At 36.0% G+C, this 21,574-nt stretch overlaps 1 protein-coding gene across 1 annotated transcript in view; it reads left to right on the top strand.

The window, feature by feature from the left end:
- The window catches only part of PEX7 (peroxisomal biogenesis factor 7), a 778,079-nt gene extending 758,175 nt beyond the window's left edge, over positions 1-19,904 (top strand). The window contains exon 10 of the mRNA XM_053710885.1: positions 18,864-19,904. Within this exon, the coding sequence (XP_053566860.1) occupies positions 18,864-18,938 (75 nt within the window). The 3' untranslated portion in view covers positions 18,939-19,904. The remainder of the gene's footprint in view (positions 1-18,863) is intronic.
- The last annotated feature ends 1,670 nt before the right edge of the window (positions 19,905-21,574 follow it).

Raw genomic sequence — 21,574 nt, 5'->3', positions numbered from 1 at the left:
TGGCAGGCCCTCCTCATTTGAACAGCACCTCTTCTAACGCATAGCTAATGAGCAATATATTTACTGTATATATATATATATATATATATATATATATATATATATATATACTGCATATACATACAGTGTGTTATATACTGTGTATATATATAAATATATATACATATATATATATATATATATATATATATATATATATATATATATATATATAGATCCAATCCCAACAAAGGCAGGCACTCTCCGGATTTAAGCAAAACTATTTTAATCAATACGAAAATGTGACGTTTCGGGGTTTTACCCCCGCCACATTTTCGTATGGATTAAAAGGCAGGCACTCTCCGAATTTAAGCAAAACTATTTAATCCATACGAAAATGTGACGTTTCGGGGTTTTACCCCCGTCACATTTTCGGAGGGTTCCTGCCTTTGTTGGAATCTGTGTATTGTCTGCTGAGCACCCCGGTCCAATATGGGATATCGTGAGTGCTAAACCCCAGTAATATATATATATATATATATATATATATATATATATATATATACATATACAGTATATATATATATATATATATATACATACACCCACACGTGCACACACATATACACATAAACATACATGCACACATACAAATACGTACATACACACACGTATATTTACACACATACATAATATGTGTTACATATACAGTCATAGAGAGATATATTCATAGTAAAATAGCTGCTTAAGAACATCCCATTGAAAGTGTGATCATTTAGTAAGCAAAATCTACTATTACAAATCATTTGAGGCATCTCTGTGGATTACAAATCAGAAACTATAGATGCTAAATGCTATAAAGCAACTTGAAGAGAGAGAGAGGAGATCAATGGAGGGAGGGTATACTGGTTAGCTCACAGCACCTATTCTGGACATCATTAGCAGAGGTGACACTGACTGCTCCTAAATCCAGCGTTGCTGCCGTGCTTCGCCCACCTACTCCTTCCCCTCTCTCTAAAGAAGCCTGTGCAGTGCTGATTTATAGCAGGTAGAGGGGCATAAAAGTTAATTAAAAATAAATACAACTAATAAAATGAGTAAGTGCATAGCTTAGAGGGAGCAGTGGCTTTGGGCCCCCTAAAAGGATTGGCCTAGTAGCATTGGTTACCCTGTAGTTAGGCCTCTGCCTGTAGATACATTTTCAGCTTAAGTCTGTATGCATTTGACAACAATAATATTCTGTTATTACTCATTATTAATTAACATAAAGATTGTTATTTTGATGAAAAAAAGAAGGCACAGAAGTGCCATTCTATTCATTGTGCAATTTGCAACAATAATTACTTCTGCATACTGACCATAAATTAGTTTTGTGGTTTCTCTCCCACTACCACCTCTTTTCCAGTTTTCTCTCTCGCTCCCTCATCTCTGTCATATAATATAGTCTGTAAAGTCATTAATAGCATAATTTGTCATGTGCATTACCATCAATCCTGTCATTGACGGTATATAAGCAGTTATCAGTCAAGAAATGGTATTGGATACAGAATTTTATTTGCCAAAAATGTTCTATAGTTTTTTGATTTCTCAAAAAAGAAAACAAAAAAAGGAAGACTATAATATATATGTTTAGAATATATATACAGGTGGCCCTCGTTTTACAACGGTTCAATTTACACCGTTTCAGAATAACAACCTTTTTTTCCAGTCATGTGACTGCTATTGAAAAGCATTGAGAAGCAGTGCATTTATTAAAATAGCCAGTAGGTGGAGCTGTCCGCTTGTGTTGCAGCAAAGCCAAGCAAGCTGAAATTAATCAGTTTAACTAGACCTGAGCTATAGAGCAGATTTCAAAGGAACAAGATCTTCCTGTCTATAAATCAGTCCAGATTGGAATGCATAGAAAGAACTGTTTGCAGAAAAATGCAAGTGAAGTCTGTGTTGTGTGATTATTGTATTAGGTTTATAATGCTGTTTAGCAAATGTTTTTGTTCATTTAACTTAGTTTAATTATATATTCTGTGTTGTGTGATTATTTTATTAGGTTTATAATGCTGTTTAGCATTTAAAGTCTTCATTGCAAAGCTTTAAAAATAATGTATTAGGTGTTACTTATGACAATTTTGAGAGGGGCCTGGAACCTATCTCCCTCACTTCCCATTGACTTACATTATAAACTGGGTTTCAATTTACAACAGTTTCGATTTACAACCATTCCTTCTGGAACCTAACCCCGGCATAAACTGAGCGCTACCTGTATATAGTTTTCTTGGCCATAAAACTCAAGATTAAATCTCCTTTCCTTAAAAGTTAAGCACAGCAATGCACTTATTAATATTTAATTTGCCTGCTTTTCATGTCCTTTAAATCTGAAAGTCATAGTGGGGGTTTTTTTTAAGCTGGCGTGCATTCTATGGAATTCAGAACCCTCACCCTTCTACCTATTGCGTGGTGATTGCTTGATCAGTGCAATAGCTAATTTATATATTTTCCTAATTGTCTACAACAAAAGAGAAAAGATAAAGATCACTCAAGAGTTTTTCTGAACTGCTAACAACAAAATAACTGTTTAAATACTTTCAAAACATGTATTCTATATGCAGATCCTTTAAAATACAGTGATTAATATCTGACACTTGACTTTTATTTCCCTTTAATCCTTTGATGCTCTGAAAATTAATGTTGCAAATAGGTTTTCCAGATTGTGTCTGTTGCAGGGAGCCACCACATCATGGATTAAGCCTTTCTTACTGCCTACAGATCAGTGTTATAGGGTGGGCAGGAATAATTCTAGATAAAAGAGTGGGATAACTATTGATTTCAGTTCCGTCATAAGAGCAGCACTAGGTATCATCATCCTCCTCTGGAAATGCACTGGTACAGTTCTGAATTGCTCTTATTGGCTTTTAAAGTTCTTTCAAAAACATAAAAGAATATTGTAACAAGAAGTAATCATAAAATACAGGAGCAACATCAACCCAGCAAAATGTCTGCTTTTTATCAGAAAAGATCAAAAGATCAAATAATACACCTAAGGAGCTATTTCAAATTCTAACACAGAGCACTGGCACTAACTATCTGAACAACTAAATCAGATAATCAATAATGAAATACAAAAAATGTGAACAGTACTTTGCAAGTAATGTCTTAGAATTCATCAGTATGATATGAAATGCGAATGAACTATTCCAAGCATGAACACTGGCAATTATCTATTCTTCGGTTTCCCCTCCATATATGACCTAATTACCATCATACCCATGGTAGGGCCTACTTCATATAAATTACATAAGACTGAGTGCCTCAGCGCTCTATTAGGAAATAATAATTCTATGAACAAATCATCATAGTATTGCTTTAACATGATTGCTATCATCTGATGTATACCAAAATAAACCCTAATAAAAGGATCCCAAAATGAAAGATAATACTCTCTCTCTGATACTCCTGAGCATAGGAAATATAATGGAATAAAAGAAGATACAAACCCATTTTTTCCATGAGATAAAATAAGTTAATTTGAAGAATTTGCAAAGATTTTTAAAAACAAATATGATAATGTACACAAAATAATCATAAGGACAAAAACCCTTATGAATAAGTAGTATTTGGGATGCTAATAACAATTAATGGGTGTCTGACTAGACATGCTTGGGATTATAAAAAAAAAGTTTACTAATAAAAAACCAGAATAAAACAATGTTTAAATTATGTAAAATCTACTTACTATAGGGCTTATTCCATGAACTGATTGCAATGCTTTACATGAGTTCAGGGGTGTGTCAATGGTACTTGCTACCTGGCGAGCTTCATAAAATATTACCACAACATGGGGAAAAAATACAAAGTCACTTTATTGAAAACACAAATAAAAAATCCATTACAAGATACAAGGGTGATATAGAAAACAATCTGTTTGGCTCACTTCCTCAGAGACTGCTTGCTGTAGGAATATGGAGGGGATGGAAGAGGAATTAAGGTTCTTTAATTTAGGGTGTGAGAGCAAGACACATGTTAGGGAGCCACTGCCACAATGCACCAAGCACTGGTACACAGTCGCCTATGCCATGGGTTTTCCCAAGATTTTTTAGTTTAGGGTAACTTAAATCGATCGGGAAACCAGGTTTTCAAATTAGTTTGAATAATGGAAACCACTAAGACACTTGGCATCAAAACACCTCCTCAACAATATTCAAGTCCATAAAAAAAACGTAATTCTTAGATTTTCACGTTTTTTTTTTTTAGATTTATGTGGTTAGGCAGCCTTATTCACTTGAAAACCTGTTTAGGCTTTTTCACTCATCATAACTTGTTCTTTCGCATAATTTTATTTTATACCAAAGCTGCTGTAGGTACACCCTTTCAAATAGGCTGGTCTCTCTCTCCCTCTCCTACCTTTTCTATTGCTAATACTGCAGTAGTGACATTTTCAGTATAGGTTGTGGTATCAACAGGATAAAATAAAGGTAAATGAGCTATGTGTAAACATTTAATATACACTAGCAGGTAAAATGGATAACTGGAAACACATTAAGGGCCAGATTACAAGTGAGTGCTAATTAATGCTCCCGCTCGAGCGTTAATTGCTCTAAAAGTTAGCTTTTTGCGCTCGTCCAGTTGCGCTTGTATAATGAATTGAAAGTAAACTGTTTTTGCTCACACTATAACACGATGAGCACAAAAAGCTGAACTTAGAATATCGCGTGCGTGTTCACATATTGCCCCATAAAAGTCAATGGAGAAAAAACGATCAAATATTCTCATGTGTGCTAACCCGTCATAAAAAGATGAATATTTTACATTCCCATGTTCTTCACATAGAAGAATGTTCTATTTATTCATACATAATTATTTTGGTACTATATATATATATATATATATATATATATATATATATATATATATATATATATATATATATATGATTATAAATAGGTATAGATATATACAGGTATATATATAAGAGTATCTATTTATAAATACATATAACATATTCTGTGAAATATTCACAGTAAATACATAGTTAAACCATTATAAGATATGAATATTGCATACATATGTTTTTACATGTTTTCATCTACTTGACAGCAAAGGACTCAATGCACTTATATATGTCTATATATGTGTACATATGTCTTTATATGTGTATATATGTCTGTAAATACATATATACACATATAAATACAAATGTACATATATATATAAACATATATATATATATATATATATATATATATATATATATATATACAGGGAGTGCAGAATTATTAGGCAAATGAGTATTTTGACCACATCATCCTCTTTATGCATGTTGTCTTACTCCAAGCTGTATAGGTTCGAAAGCCTACTACCAATTAAGCATATTAGGTGATGTGCATCTCTGTAATGAGAAGGGGTGTGGTCTAATGACATCAACACCCTATATCAAGTGTGCATAATTATTAGGCAACTTCCTTTCCTTTGGCAAAATGGGTCAAAAGAAGGACTTGACAGGCTCAGAAAAGTCAAAAATAGTGAGATATCTTGCAGAGGGATGCAGCACTCTTAAAATTGCAAAGCTTCTGAAGCGTGATCATCGAACAATCAAGCGTTTCATTCAAAATAGTCAACAGGGTCGCAAGAAGCGTGTGGAAAAACCAAGGCGCAAAATAACTGCCCATGAACTGAGAAAAGTCAAGCGTGCAGCTGCCAAGATGCCACTTTCCACCAGTTTGGCCATATTTCAGAGCTGCAACATCACTGGAGTGCCCAAAAGCACAAGGTGTGCAATACTCAGAGACATGGCCAAGGTAAGAAAGGCTGAAAGACAAACACCACTGAGCAAGACACACAAGCTGAAACGTCAAGACTGGGCCAAGAAATATCTCAAGACTGATTTTTCTAAGGTTTTATGGACTGATGAAATGAGAGCGAGTCTTGATGGGCCAGATGGATGGGCCCGTGGCTGGATTGGTAAAGGGCAGAGAGCTCCAGTCCGACTCAGACGCCAGCAAGGTGGAGGTGGAGTACTGGTTTGGGCTGGTATCATCAAAGATGAGCTTGTGGGGCCTTTTCGGGTTGAGGATGGAGTCAAGCTCAACTCCCAGTCCTACTGCCAGTTTCTGGAAGACACCTTCTTCAAGCAGTGGTACAGGAAGAAGTCTGCATCCTTCAAGAAAAACATGATTTTCATGCAGGACAATGCTCCATCACATGCGTCCAAGTACTCCACAGCGTGGCTGGCAAGAAAGGGTATAAAAGAAGAAAATCTAATGACATGGCCTCCTTGTTCACCTGATCTGAACCCCATTGAGAACCTGTGGTCCATCATCAAATGTGAGATTTACAAGGAGGGAAAACAGTACACCTCTCTGAACAGTGTCTGGGAGGCTGTGGTTGCTGCTGCACGTAATGTTGATGGTGAACAGATCAAAACACTGACAGAATCCATGGATGGCAGGCTTTTGAGTGTCCTTGCAAAGAAAGGTGGCTATATTGGTCACTGATTTGTTTTTGTTTTGTTTTTGAATGTCAGAAATGTATATTTGTGAATGTTGAGATGTTATATTGGTTTCACTGTTAAAAATAAATAATTGAAATGGGTATATATTTGTTTTTTGTTAAGTTGCCTAATAATTATGCACAGTAATAGTCACCTGCACACACAGATATCCCCCTAAAATAGCTAAAACTAAAAACAAACTAAAAACTACTTCCAAAAATATTCAGCTTTGATATTAATGAGTTTTTTGGGTTCATTGAGAACATGGTTGTTGTTCAATAATAAAATTAATCCTCAAAAATACAACTTGCCTAATAATTCTGCACTCCTTGTATATATATTTATATATATTTTTAAAGATTACATTTTATTTCATAGTGTTGAGAGTCCATGAACCGTGACCTGTGGGATTGAATTCCTGCCACTAGAAGGATGCAAAGAACCCCAACAACAAGAACTTTAAACCATCCCACTACCCAGTTTTGTTTTTTGCATCCCAGTAGGAAGGTGAGGATTTGAGGTGTTCCAGTTTCTACATTGACAGGGGTGCCCAGTTCTATGTGAGACCTGTTACCACTCTGGTTTGTTGATTTCTGAAATCTGGCGTATAGGAGAACTTGGTTATTGGGGCAGTATTTCCTTATGGGATTTCAGCCATAACCCCCCTCAGGTGTTGCAGAGACTTGTCCCTTAGACTCCTCCTGTGGGATCATCGTGTACTCCTCTCCTATATCCTCTGCTGTTACATTCACAGTACTAGATGGGTTCTGTACTGGATAGAGCTTTTTCTCATTTTCTGGCTTACAGGTTAGGTTTTCAAACCAGACCTCCTCAAGGACAGTTCTTTCTGTCACATATCCCCAAAGATCCTTGAAGGCGGTTGCCTTTTTTTCAATGTGTTCAAGACTTGGAAATGATGGGAGTTATTCATCTGGTTCCAGTCTTAGAACAGAGTCAGGGGTTCTATTCCAGCTCCTTTATTGTTCCAAAAAAGGAGGACATTTTCAGACCCATATTGGTTTTAAAGACTTTAAACAATTTCTTGAGAGTTATAACCTTCAAAATGGAGACCATTTAATTTTACCACTAGTACAAAAAGGTCAGTTCATGTCCACAATAGTCCTGAATGATGCATACCTTCATATCCCTATTTACAAGGAATATTATCCATTCCTCAGGTTTGCCTTATGGGACAAACATTTTCAGTTTGTTGCCCTTCCATTTGGGTTTGCCACTGCCCCGCATATTCATGAAAGTTACTTTTGCTTGGTTTAATTTACATCTTCATCTGAATATGCTAGAGCAATGGACGAAGAATTATGTTCAGTTAGATCAACAGATTGTTCTTTATTCCTTAGTAAAACAATCCCTATACTGGGGGATAGACAATCAGTCTTTGGCCCTTAAAGCTTCATTTCTTCATCCATCCTGGGCTGTAGTGATGACTGATGCCAGTCTTTAGGGCTTTGAGGAGCTTGGAGAGCACAATGAGTTTGGTCTACTCAGGAGGCGAGATTACCAATAAACATCTTGGAGCTTTGGGCAATTTTTCAGGTTCTCCAATCATTACCTCTCCTAAAACAAGAAAAGTGTATTTGGTTTCAGACAGACAATATCACAGCAGTGGTATACATCAGTCATCAGGGAGGGACCTGGAGTCCTTGAGCATTGAAAGAAGTATCCCAGAACTTGTTCTGGGCTGAACAACATCATTGTATCCTCTCAGCAATCCACATTTCTGGAGCTCAGAATTGGGAAGCAGACTATCTCAGTCATCAGTCCCTACCCCCAGGAGAATGGTCCCTCAATCAGAGGGTCTTCAATCAGCTTGTCTCCAGGTGAGGTCTTCCAGACCTCATGGCTTCCCACCTCAATTATAAGCTTCCCAGATACTGTGCCAGATCCAAGGATCCAAGAGCAGAAATGCTTTGGTCAATCCGTGGAATTTTCACCTAGCTTATATTTTCCCTCCATTTGTTCTCCTGCTAAAGATTTTGTCTCGACTAAAACAAGAGAGGGCATCAGTCATTGTGATTGCTGCAGCTTGGCCCTGCAGGACCGGGTTAGCAATTCTAGTTCAAATGTCCAGCTCAGTCTCTGTGGCTTCTTCCTCAACATCAGGACCTATTATCTTAAGGTTCTCTATTTTTCCAATTCCTAAAATCTCTAAGTTTGACATTGTGGAGGCTGAACTCTTAATTTTAAAGCATAGAGTTTTTCAGATCCAGTAATTGACACCCTTCTGCAGGCTAGAAAGCCGGTGAGTAATAAAATTTATGATAAATCTGGAAAGTATATTTTTCCTGGTGTGAGTCTCGTGGTTTCAATGGGCTTTCCTTTAGAATTCGTCAGTGTCTTCAGAATGGATTAGACAAGGGAATGTCTTTGAGTTCCTTAAAGAGTCAAATATCAGCTCTTTCTTTTTTGTTTCACAAAAAGATAGCAAAGTCACCTGATGTACAGACATTTGTGCAGGCCTTGATTAATATTAAACTTGTCTGTTTTGCAGGGCCCCCTATAGATATTGTTTCTATCTTGGAAGGTTCTCTTTCTCTTGGCAATTTATTCCACTAGGAGAGTTTTGGAGCTTCCAGCTTTATCATCTGTATCTTCTTTTCTCATTTTTCACAGAGATAAAGCAGTCCTGTGTATCAAATTGGATTTTTTTCCGAAGGTTGTTTCTTCTGAAAACATAAACCAGGAAATTGTGGTCCCTTCTTTGTGTCCTAATAGTTTCAGTTTTAAAGAGTGACTACTTCATAACCTACATGTGGTTAGGGCCTTAGTTTTATTTTCAGGCCACTAAAGATTTCAGACAGAGTTCCAATTTATTTATCCATTTTTTTGGTCCTAGTAGGCGACAAAAGGCTTCAGCAGCTTCTTGGCTAAAACAGGGGATTCACAAAAGCTTACTTGGTGGTGTGGAAGTCACCCCCTAAACGTATCACTGCTCATTCCACTGGATCAGTTTCTACTTTTCAGGCTTTCAAGAACGAAGCTTCAATAAAACAGATTTGCAAAGCTGCAACTTGATCTTCCTTACACACATTTGCCAAATTTTATCATTTTTGATGTATTTGCCTCCTTTGAGAACTTTTTTGGCAGGAAAGTCCTTCAAACCGCAGTGTCTGGCAAATAGGAACTGCCTTTTCTTCCACCCTTTTTTAGGTTGGGTATTAGATCCCACACCACAAGGCTTGTGAGCTCTCACCACATTATGAAAGAAAAGATAATTTATGCTTACCTGATAAATTAATTTCTTTCATTGTGGTAAGAGTCCACGATACCTCACACAGTTTATTTTGTTCTTTTGGCAGCAGTTTAATTTGCACTTTTTTATCCCCTGCTTTGTCTTTCCTACCTTTCTCTTCACCTTTCTCTGCTCTGCTATACGTTAAACTGAGTAGTACAGGGAGGTGGGAGGGTTTAAAAGTTTTGTTGGGGTTCTTTACCTCAGAGTGGCGGAATTAAATCCCACACATCAAGGCTTGTGGACTCTCACCACCATGAAGGAAATTAATTTATCAGGTAAACATAAATTAGGTTTTTACAAGCTTCTCAGTGTAAAATAATCTAATATAAATGTACATGAGCATGAAAAAAGAAACACAAGTAATATAAGAAAAACGCAAATTTATATGGATCTTCTATAGTTTTCTCCTGGCTAGTTATATAGTTGTATATATATTTATATCACTTAATTTTACCCTTCAGCTTTATAAAGATTTCAGTTTGCGTAACACTATAAAAACTGCGTACATATGTCCTTGGGCTGTCCATACCACTCATTTAAAATCAATAATATATAGTAATGGAATGAGACGTTCTTAGTGTGCTTTTTCAGCATGTATGTGATATCTGAAATGGATAGGGTTTATTTCTGTGAAGACTAGTTACTCTACCTTACTGCAGCAAAATTATAAGATTGCTGGGTGACTCCTGTGTGCCACCCAGCATAGGAAAGCTCTGTGTGTTTGGGTGTATTTGTATATATAGTGAAAAGCTGTCACATACATACAAGAAATACAACAAATTGAGCTGTATGGACACGCATAAATGTTTTATTTTCAAATGTACTCATTTTTACATTATATATATATATATATATATATATATATATATATATTCTTAATCTGTTTTTAGGATTTTTATTTATGGCTTTAAGCAAATAATTTATTTACTTTGAATCATGTGTATACAAATTGAACAATGCTTTATGTGGTAATTGAAGAGAGAGATTATTTAAAGGGTCAGTTTAGTCAAAATTAAACTTTCATTATTCAGATAGGACTTAATTTTATTCAACTTTCCATTTTACTTTTATCATCAAATTTACTTTGTTCTCTTGGTATTATTAGTTGAAACTAAACCTAAGTAGGCTTATATGCTAATTTTTAAGCCCTTGAGGGCTGCCTCTTATCACATGCTTTTTAAATTGTTTTTTACAACAAGTGATTGATAAGTTCATGTGGGCCATATAGATAACACTGTGTTAACGCCCGGGGAGTTATTTAAGATTTGGGAAAGCCCAATACTAAATGCAACTCAATAAATTTTATGTAGTCACAGTCATGTGATCAGAGGGCTGTCAGAAGGTTCTTAGATACAAGGTAATCACATAGGTAAAAAGTGTATTAATATAACTGTCTTAGTGATGCAAACCTAGGGAATGAGTGATAAATGGATTATCTATCTTTAAAAACTATAAAAATTCAGTGTAAAGAGAGTCCCAAGAGTAGTCCTCTTGGAACTCTCTTCACACTGAGGTATTCATTAATAAAAATACATTCTGTTTTGTGACATATTTCTAAAATAAGTTTTTTTCTCTAATTGGTCTAGACATTCTAAAATTGTTTCTCTTTCTTTAGTATTTGGAATATGTTTTTTGTCCCTTCTTCAAAGATGTAGTGAATATTGTCATATATAGATGACCTAAGTTCAAAGATATCTTCCCTGTTTGAGGAGGTTTTTATTTTATTTTTCATTATATTCTGTGTATCAGTATTGTGAGTGATTATATCACTAGATCCACTCTCCATTTCTGTGGCAGAGAAATATATAATGAGGATTTGGAGAAATTTAAAAAGAAGAATATAAAAAAAGAATGTTTCTTTAAAAGTGACTCACAAAACTTTAAGGATAGGTGGAGGGAAATTTTAGAAGAGACCTCCTTTAAACTTATGAACATAATTAAAGAACATAGAGAATAATTACTTCAACATAGGTAATGAGATTAACAAACTAGAATCTAAATTACAATCATATAAAGAACTCAATGAGTACAAAAAAAAGAGAAACCCTAAAAAAATTAATTAAACAAACTAAAGAAGAGTTAGTAAGGTTGAAACTGAATAAGTTTGAGAGGGACAGAGAAGATTATGATACACATCTAAAACACAAACAAAAAAAACAATGAAGAACACTATATTAGCCATAGAGGGAGGGGAACACAAAAGGAATCCAATAATTTGGGACTAAAAAACAAAAACAAGGCAAACATAGAACCAAAACAGTGGATTCCTACTGAAATACATAGACCTCACAATAAGAATAGAGTCTACCCACAACAGAAATACACAAGCAATAAAGATACCAGAAATCATCAATATAACACTATCTCAGATAACCATAAATAATACCACTATGACAACAAACCTAGGGATGTAAACCTTAGACCTGCCTGGTAAAGGGTTGAATATAATAATAAACATGAAGAAAATAAAAGATCACAGGAATATTCATTATATTATAACAGGAATACACGACATGAGAGACAACCCTATGATAGACAATATGAAAATCCAAACATTAACAAAATGTGGAGGGATGAGAGAATAACGATCCCCAATAAGAATAGATTCGATCTACTCACTAATTACACAGAGGGGAAAAGCAAAGAGCACACGCAAGCAGCAAACACATCCAGAGAATTAGAACATAACCATACTAATAACTACAGGCAAGACTTACATTTTTAGGGGTAGGCCACACAAGTCATGGCACAAGAAGAAAAAGATACGTATCAGAGGAAGAGGAAATAGAGGAAAAGGATATAAGGCAAAGATTGAATGAACCACAAACAGTAACCCACAACCAGAAAATAAAAAGAATGAGCTAGACATAAAATGAAGATATAATCTTAGCAGTGTCAATTTAGAAAAGAACCATATGGAGATACTCTCCAAAGGCCTAACCTTTGCACCAACAAGAAAATTAGATAAATGTAATGCTTATATAGATGCCAACAAGTTCATTAGAAACTTTAAAAAATGTTTTCATGAAGACACCAATAGAAAGAAATATAACACCAAACACAAATACTACAAGTGCAGTGCAAGACACAGAAGGATATATACACTCTGGTCTAAAAAAACAAATCAAACTTCTGTCCTAAGCAAGAAAAAGGCAAATTTATAGAAACCTTTAAAAACTGGTTCTAGACGACATTAACAAAATACAACAAACGGAAAAAATCAAACATAATATAAGTCTAAAACAAAGGAATCTCATTAGAGAACTAGAAAACAATAAAGACATAATCAAACCAGCAGACAAGGGAGGGGGATAGTTATCCTAGATAAAATAAAATACAACGAAATGGTAAACACACTGATTAATGACGAATTAACGTATAAAAAACTTAAATGCAACCCCACCCAAGTCTATAAAACATTTTTAAAACACCATCTGGGTAAAGCTAAGGAGATAGGGATCACAAATGATAAAGAATTTGATTTCTTCTACCTATAAGACCCTGTTATACCTGTCCTATATGCTCTTCCAAAGATCCACAAGTCTATAAGTAACCCCCCAGGAGGCCGATAATCTCCGTATCAACTCCCTTACATCTAATCTATCAGCATATATAGATAAATATCTCCAAAAATATGTGACCCAACTACCATCCTATCTAAGAGATTCTACTAATCTACTGATCTTACTTAACAATATAAAATGAGAACTAGACTATATACTAATCACGTGTTTATACACGTGCATCAAACAGGATGATGGCATAAAAACTGTTGACAAGTTCATTAGCTCAGACACAGACATCAAAAAAGAACAGAAAAACTTTATTTTAGACAGTATTAGATTCATATTAACACATAATATCTTTGTATATGAAGACAAATTCTATGAAAAGATTTGCGGCACAGCGATGGGCACAAAATTTACGCCCAGCTATGCAAATCTGTTCATGGGTCTATGGGAATCTCAGTTCCTCGAATCCACTCCATTTAAAAACAACTATATCATCTACAAAAGATATATAGATGATGTCTTCTTTATTTGCAGGGGAGTGAGAGCGATTTATCTATGTGCTTAGACCAAATGAATATAAATGACATGAACCTGAAATTTATGGCAGAGTACAGCACAAATAAAGTACACTATCTAGATATTAAGCTCAAAATAGAGAACAGCGAAATAAACATCAGAACTTACTTTAAAGAAGTTGATTCAAACAACTTTATACGCGAGTCAAGTTGCAATCTATACAGATGGAAGCATAATATACCAAAAGGCCAGTTTCTTAGAATCAGACATAATTGTAAAAAAGATAAAGACTCAATCACTAACGCTAAAGAACAAGTTTGTAGAAAGAGACTATAATACAGAGGATATTGAAATAGAAAGAAAGAATATACAACAAGTTAAGAGAACAGATATACTTCAGTATAGAAAAATCAGAGGTTATAAAAGCAGACCCACATATAGGCCTCTATTTATGAAAGGTCTTGCGGACCTGATCCGACAGTGCGGATCAGGTTCGCAAGACCTCGCTGAATGCGGAGAGCAATACGCCCCCTGCTGACTTGTGGCCAATCAGCTGCCATCAGGGAGGTGTCAATCAACCCGATCGTGTTCGATCGAGTTGAATTGCGGCGATTCCTGTCCGCCTGCTCAGAGCAGGCGGACAGGGTTATGGAGCAGTGGTCTTTAGACTCTGAAGACTCACCAGAAACACGGGCCATCAAGCTCCATTCGGAGCTTGATAGATATGCCCCATAGGGAATAGCCTACCCATTGCTCCCAAATTTGTCTACTGCAAAACAAGAAACTTGAAAAGCATCCCAGCACCCACGGTGAAACATAATACTTGTAAAATTGAGAAAGGAGTCACGGGTGAAATCCTACAAGGTTTCTATCTGTGCAGGATCTGCAAGGCCTGCCACCAAGACCAAAATATTCAAATCTAATCAAACTGGTAAGGAATTTAAAATAAAGAATACAATAAGGTGCATGGATAAAAATATCATATACCTTATAGAGTCCCAAAAAATGCGGTAAGCAATATACCGGAGAAACGGCGAGAACAGTAAGAGAGAGAACTAGGGAGCACATTCTCTCTATAGAACATGCAGGCGGAGACAGAAACAAAGATCTCCCAGTCCCAAAACATTTTAGGAAGTGTAGTAATGGCAATTTAAAATTCTTCAGTTTTACAGCTATTGCAAGAAATAAAACCCAATAAAAGTGGGGGAAACCTGTCTAGTACCCTCCTTAAAAATGAAGCTAAATGGATATTCGAGTTGCAAACACTACGCCCTAAAGGTCTAAATATAGACTTCAATATTAACTGCTTTCTCAAATAAAACATATCTGTGCCAATATAGAGTAATCTCTCTTCTCACTTAAATAAAAACATCATCCTACACTAATTCTCTAAAAAAAAAAACACATGATGAACAATTGTGATTGAAACATTGCGATGTATGAAAGTTTCTATGCAAAATTCATGAATGTTTAAAAATGTTTGAAATAAAATGTCTAACAATTGCAACTTGAAAATAGCAAGTAATGGGATTCAACAAAAATAGCAGACTATTGCTTATATATTGTGTTTTTATACAAATCAGTCAAGCATAATAAACAGCTGCTATTTGGTTGTCAAAAGACTTCTAAAAAGGACAGAATAGAAGAATATGCATCGATCTGAATTCTTACTTTTTTCAACATTGTATTTGCCAAAATTTGACCATATCATATACAAATTACTTGTGGCTCGCTATTCAAAGCCCCCAGATGTACAGAACAACAGATCTTTTTGAATATAATACAATCTTATGTTGTTTTCGTTGAGTGGGAACAAATCAATTATAACCAATTAACAATCAGGATCTAATCAAGTTTAGGTATAAATGGCCCCTAAATACAAACAGGTGTTTGCTTGAGAAAGGCTGGTAACACAGCCGAAATGCATTGCAATACACCTATTACAAATCTCCTGTTCACAGTGTTCTCCTTGAACACTCCAGCTTGCCGTAGAGCAGCCTTCACCCACGTGAAGCGCATTTATACAGCTGCGACCGCATCTCACACTGCCAGAAGGTCTGAAGCTCCATAATCGGCGAAATACACGGAAAGAAGACATCAGGACCTAGAGGGCACTTGGATCTGTTTGTCCATTAACAGACGCCAGGACAAACTAAGGTCAGAGCGTATAATTCACAGCACGACAAGCGTCCAGTGCAGTCAGGTTAGCATGTCCGCTTGGCTCTTGTGACCTAAATGGGATACATGGATGTTCTCTAAATACATTTGCAAGTATATTCTGAAACTCTGATACACTTAACATACCGGATTATCTCTGTTGCACTTCTACTTACAGGATTAACTTGGTTACACAAATTTGGATGCTTTAGCTGAATCGGATGATTTCTAACAGTTGCCTATAACGGTTACTTTTGACAGCTGTTTATAATAGTTACTTAAAATAGTAACTTATGCACTTTGTTTCTGTTTATCTGGTTGAGATTGTATATCATAGAACCGAGAGACACATTTGGCTACACATTATCAAAATATAACGGAATAGCATTGATTCCACCATTACATTGTACTTTTTTACAGTATTGAAAAATCTCATTTGTATGCATATGGTACTTTTTATATTTAGTTTGGCCAAACTTAATTTTCTTCTTTTTTTATGTATAAGAAATAACTTTTTATGTGTTTGATCAATATATTTTTTTACTTTCTACTTGAGGATCTTCTTTTCTTTTTTATTCTGTATATACCTCTATATAACTATATATATATATATACCTCTGAATAAATCTTTATTTGTATACTATCATCTGCATACTATTACTTGCATCATCTGTGTTCATTACACATATTAACCCTAGGCACTCTAGCCTCCGATATCCTTACATACACTCCCCATAAGTTTGTAGAAGCTTGGTATAGCACTTTCTTTACCTACCCCCCCACATCTCTTAGTTGCTCCCATAGTTCTAGAGGAGAACTTTTGGTTTAGAGAGCTTACAAACACTCAGCACAGGAAGTATAAAACTAATTTTTCAATTTGTTGAAAAGCATACCTAGGTAGTCAGGAGCAGCAGTTCACTACACTGCTGAATAGTATTTGCACATATATGCCTCTTGTCATTGGCTCACCTAATGTGTTCAGCTAACTCCTAGAAGTGCATTGCTGCTCCTTCATGAAAGGAGATCAAGAGAATGAAGCAAATTTGATAATAGAAGTACAACTGCTGCTTTAGAGTTCCCTCTGACCTTGTTATGCTTTATAGCAGCAATCCATGTAGCTTCCAAAAGAGTTTAACCCATTTATCTAGGGCTAGTAATGTAAAAATAGCATCCTCTAAATCTTAATTTTTGTTTCCCTTTATGTTTTTTTTTTTTACCATAGAGAGACAAATATTGCAAATTAAGATGTCCTGAAATTTATAAGGGAAAAGCAACATCATTTGAGAGTTAAGGCATTTTATATAAGCTCAATTCCACATAACAACTTATATTGACCCAGCAGCAAAGGAAAACCCACTGAGCCATGTATTTCATTAAAGCTTTATTGGCTGACTCACTCAGTGAATGCATCAGCGTATTTTACTTATGCCCAAACTCATACAAGTAAATATTAGTGGCTCCTTATATATAACATGGCAGTAGCCTACATAATTTATTGTACTCATTGAGATGTCACATGATCTACTGTATTTCCTGATATAAAAGATGTATCTAATATTTATAGAAAACAGCTTGGGGACCACTGAACATCTTTCCAATAGAATATAAAACATGACATTTAAAGGGAATTTTTGTAGATAAATCACGTGATACGCTTTTCAGAAAGATTGCGATTGACCCCTATATATTTAACCCCCTGAAAAGGGTTAAATATATAGGTAAATCTTGCTTACAATACTAAAAGGGACACTAAACTCATTTTTTTTCTTTCATGATTCAGATAGAGCATGCAATTTTAAGCAACTTTATAATTTACTCCTACTATCAATTTTTCTTCTTTCTCTTGCTATTTTTATTTAAAAAGCAGGAATTTAAAGCTTAGGAGCCAGCCCATTTTAGGTTCAGCACCCTGGATAGTGCTTGCTGATTGGTGGCTACATTTAGCAAACAAATTAGCAAGCATATCCCAGGTTCTCAACCAAAGATGGGCCGGCTCTTAAGCTTTACATTCTTGCTTTTTAAATAAAGATAGCAAGAGAACGAAGAAAAATTGATAATAGGAGTAAATTAGAAAGTTGCTTAAAATGTCATGCTCTATCTGAATTACACTTGGGTTTAGTGTCCCTATTTAAGCATTAGTTTTCCCATGCAGTAAACTTGTGATGATTGGCAGCTACAAGAAACTGCTGCTTTAGATTTGCCCACTGACCTTGCTATGCTCTGTAGCTGCAATGCTTGTAGCTTCCATGTGGTTCTTTAGCCCCTCACGAAAGAGTTTAACACAGTTAAAGGGACACTCAAGTCAAAATAAACTTTTATGATTCAGAAAGAGCAGTAGTTTCAAGACACTTTACCAATTTACTTCCATTATTACGTTTGCACAGTCTTTTTATATTCATACTTTCTGGGGAACAAGCTCCTTCTCACAGGGTATAGTTATACTAGTCTGTGATTGGCTGCTTATTTGAAATTCAGAGTATGGGTCAATTTATTAAATGCCGGGCGGACATGATTCGCTGTAGTGAATCGTGTCCACCCGGCATCGCTATATGCCGACAGCATACTCTGTCGGCATTTAACATTGCACAAGCATTTCTTGTGAAATGCTTGTTCAATGGCCGCCCCCTGCACATTCGCAGCTAATCAGCCGCTAGCAAGGGGTGTCAATCATCCCGATTGAGGTGGCGGAGAACTTACGACTGCTGCTGATCAACTTCTGTTTGCCGCAAGCCGGAAACAACATGGGTAGATTGCAGCATATACGCAATTCTACTGCATTGAGTGGCCCTTTAACACATTTATCTAGGTCAATAACATGCTCTAATTTTTGCACCATAATGACTGTTTAGGATGAACCTGATTTTAACCCTGTGTTATGGTGCAACATATTGTGTTTACATTTTTTTTATTTCTCAGCTACATCATTTTTTTTCTGTTTAAAATATTTGTATATTTGTATTTACAGGTAGCGGACTGTGCTTGGGATGAAACAGTGAAAATATACACTCCGTCCTGCTTTCCATTACTTCTGTCAAAATAAGTTTTCCTGATACAGTAATACAAGAAGAGGGATGAAAATATCTGTGGTCAATAATGAAGAGTTTTTTAGATCTGATCTTTTTTTTCAGCAATTCCTGTTTTGTCTCTTTTCTGTTTAATTAACATTGATCTTGAGAAATATTTTTGTGTTCAATGGGTACTGTGAGTAAAGGAGAAGCTATCTGTGTTATGGTGTTATCATATATACTCTATGATAATCCGTTTCTTCACATTCAGAGTGACAGGTGTTAGAAATCTGCTCATACATTGCCCCACATTCTGCTTGTTTTTCATGAGGTTTCTTTCCTTCTAACCTGGCTGTATCCTAACCTGTGACCTGGTAGAAAGAAGAAGAGTATATACAAAATGAGCCATAATACCATTAGCATTTAGAAGGTTTCTATGTTCTGTAACTTAGTGTAAGATAAGCTAAAGAATGCTCATAGACTGTCACTGGACATGAAGATGTTGATTTATTGTATTCTTGTTATTTATGCCTGAAGCTTGTTAATTACAAATATCCTTAGATGATACAGACTAGGTGCTCTTGAGACTTCATAAAGACTTAGGGGTAGATTATGAAATTTTGGACGGACATGATAAGCTGTAGCGAATCATGTCCACCCGACATCGCTAAATGCCGACAGCATACACTGTCTGCATTTATCATTGCACAAGCATTTCTGGTAAAATGTTTGGTGTCAATCATCCTGATCGTATCCAATTGGGAAGATTGCTGTCCACCACCTCAGAGGACCGCTGCTGTCCACCACCTCAGAGGCTCGCACGAAAACAGCTGTGTCCGCAGCATAATAAATCTACCCAATAATATGGACTTATTTGAAAACTGAGTTTTGATACTACTGTTGCACCTAGTAAGAAGCACCAGCTATTACATAAATAAAATGGTTTCATTTGATACTGCATACTCAGTGGCAATTTCAAATAAACGAAAGATTTTAATAAATGTCTTTGTTAATTGGTCCTCTCGATAAATTATTTTGAGTCAGTTTAATGATGGACAGATACTATTATTCATTGTAATGAACATTTTTTCTTGACCTTTCATTCAGTGTAAGTTAATGTATGCTGTTTTAAAGACAGGATGGCATTTATGAAAGAAATAACCAAATTTATTTATAAAATTTGTTTAAAAATCAGAATATGTTACACTGACATATACATGCTGCTGGTGTTTTTATTAAGGGTTATTATGCAAAGTCATTTTTTTAAAGGGACAGTCTTGTCAATATTAAACTTTCATGATTAAGATAAGTCATGCCATTTAAAAAAAAAAAGTTCCAATTTACTTTTATCATCAAATTTGCTTTGGTCTCCAGGTATTCTTTTTTGAAAGCTAAACCTAGGTAAGCTCATATGCTAATTTTTAAGCTCTTAAAGGCCACATTTTTACAGTTTTTCACAGTAAGACAGTGCTAGTTCATATATTCCATATAGATAAACATTGTGCTCATTCCTGTGGAGTTATTTATAAAAGAACTCAGATAAGCGGGCAGTCTGTAGAGGCTTAGATACAAGGTAATCACAGAGGTAAAAAGTGTATTAATATAGCTGTGTTGCTTATGCGAAACTGGATAATGAGTAATCAAGGGATTATCTATCTTTTTAAACAATAAAAACTCTGGATTAGACTGTCCCTTTTAGTACTTTCTTGCAAAATGACAATTATTTCTTATAGATATTTATATGTTATAAATTAACATTTACTTGAGTTACCATATGGCTCTAATGGTTGACAGTGGAATGCGGTGACAAGCATAGGAGCACAAAATGGCTATTTCTTTTATAAGATATGGTGAGACCACAACGTCATCATTTACTGTTGGGAATATCACTCATGTCCAGCAGGAGGAGGCAAAGAGCACCACAGCCAAGCTGTTAAGTATCACTCCCCTTCCCACAAACCCCAGTCATTCTCTTTGCCTTGGTGCATGGAGGAGGTGAAGTTTTGGTGTCTGAATAAAATTGGATTTCTTGGGGTCGGAGCTAACTGCCGAGCTGGCTGGAGGCATAGTGAAGGAGCTCCGTTAAAAACTAGCAGTCTTTTGACTAAAAATAGTAGTTTCTGGCAAACTTTAGTTTTTATTTTCATTCAGTGCCTGGCTACCAGGTGTTAACACCTCAGATCCTGCGTTTTGACTCTGTGGCTTTGACTATTGGCGACCCAGCCTGCCTACTTATAGTCACACTCCCGGACAACACATCTGAGGTTGAACAGACATCTACGTCTCCGGAGGGTCGGGGCTCCGCTCAGGAGCCGTCACTATTACACCCGGACTCATCTAAAAGAACATCCTGCCCTGGACGCTCTGGCTGCGCTGTGGCCTCTCAAGGACCATAAGTATTAAAAACAATAGAAGCGTCCAGGCTGCATCAGGGGGCCAGCACGTAGGCTCTAACAAACTCACCCTGCCGCCAACACCTTACCCTTTTTTGCTGGGGGCCTTCCCAGATCAAACACAGACGTCTTCTGCGCATACAAACGGCCGCTATCTTGACCGTGGCCTAGCAAGAAGAACAGCAACAGAGGGGTGCAGTAGCCAGGAGGGTGTATTGTAATTTGGCAGTAAAGGGACTTTGGTTTTACTGCACAGAGCCGCTTCTCAGCCATGGACT

The sequence above is a fragment of the Bombina bombina genome, chromosome 4, assembly GCF_027579735.1.
Source record: "Bombina bombina isolate aBomBom1 chromosome 4, aBomBom1.pri, whole genome shotgun sequence".
NCBI lineage: Eukaryota > Metazoa > Chordata > Amphibia > Anura > Bombinatoridae > Bombina > Bombina bombina.
Note: the sequence above shows the minus strand (reverse complement) of the source record. Positions and strands in the feature narration are given on the sequence as shown.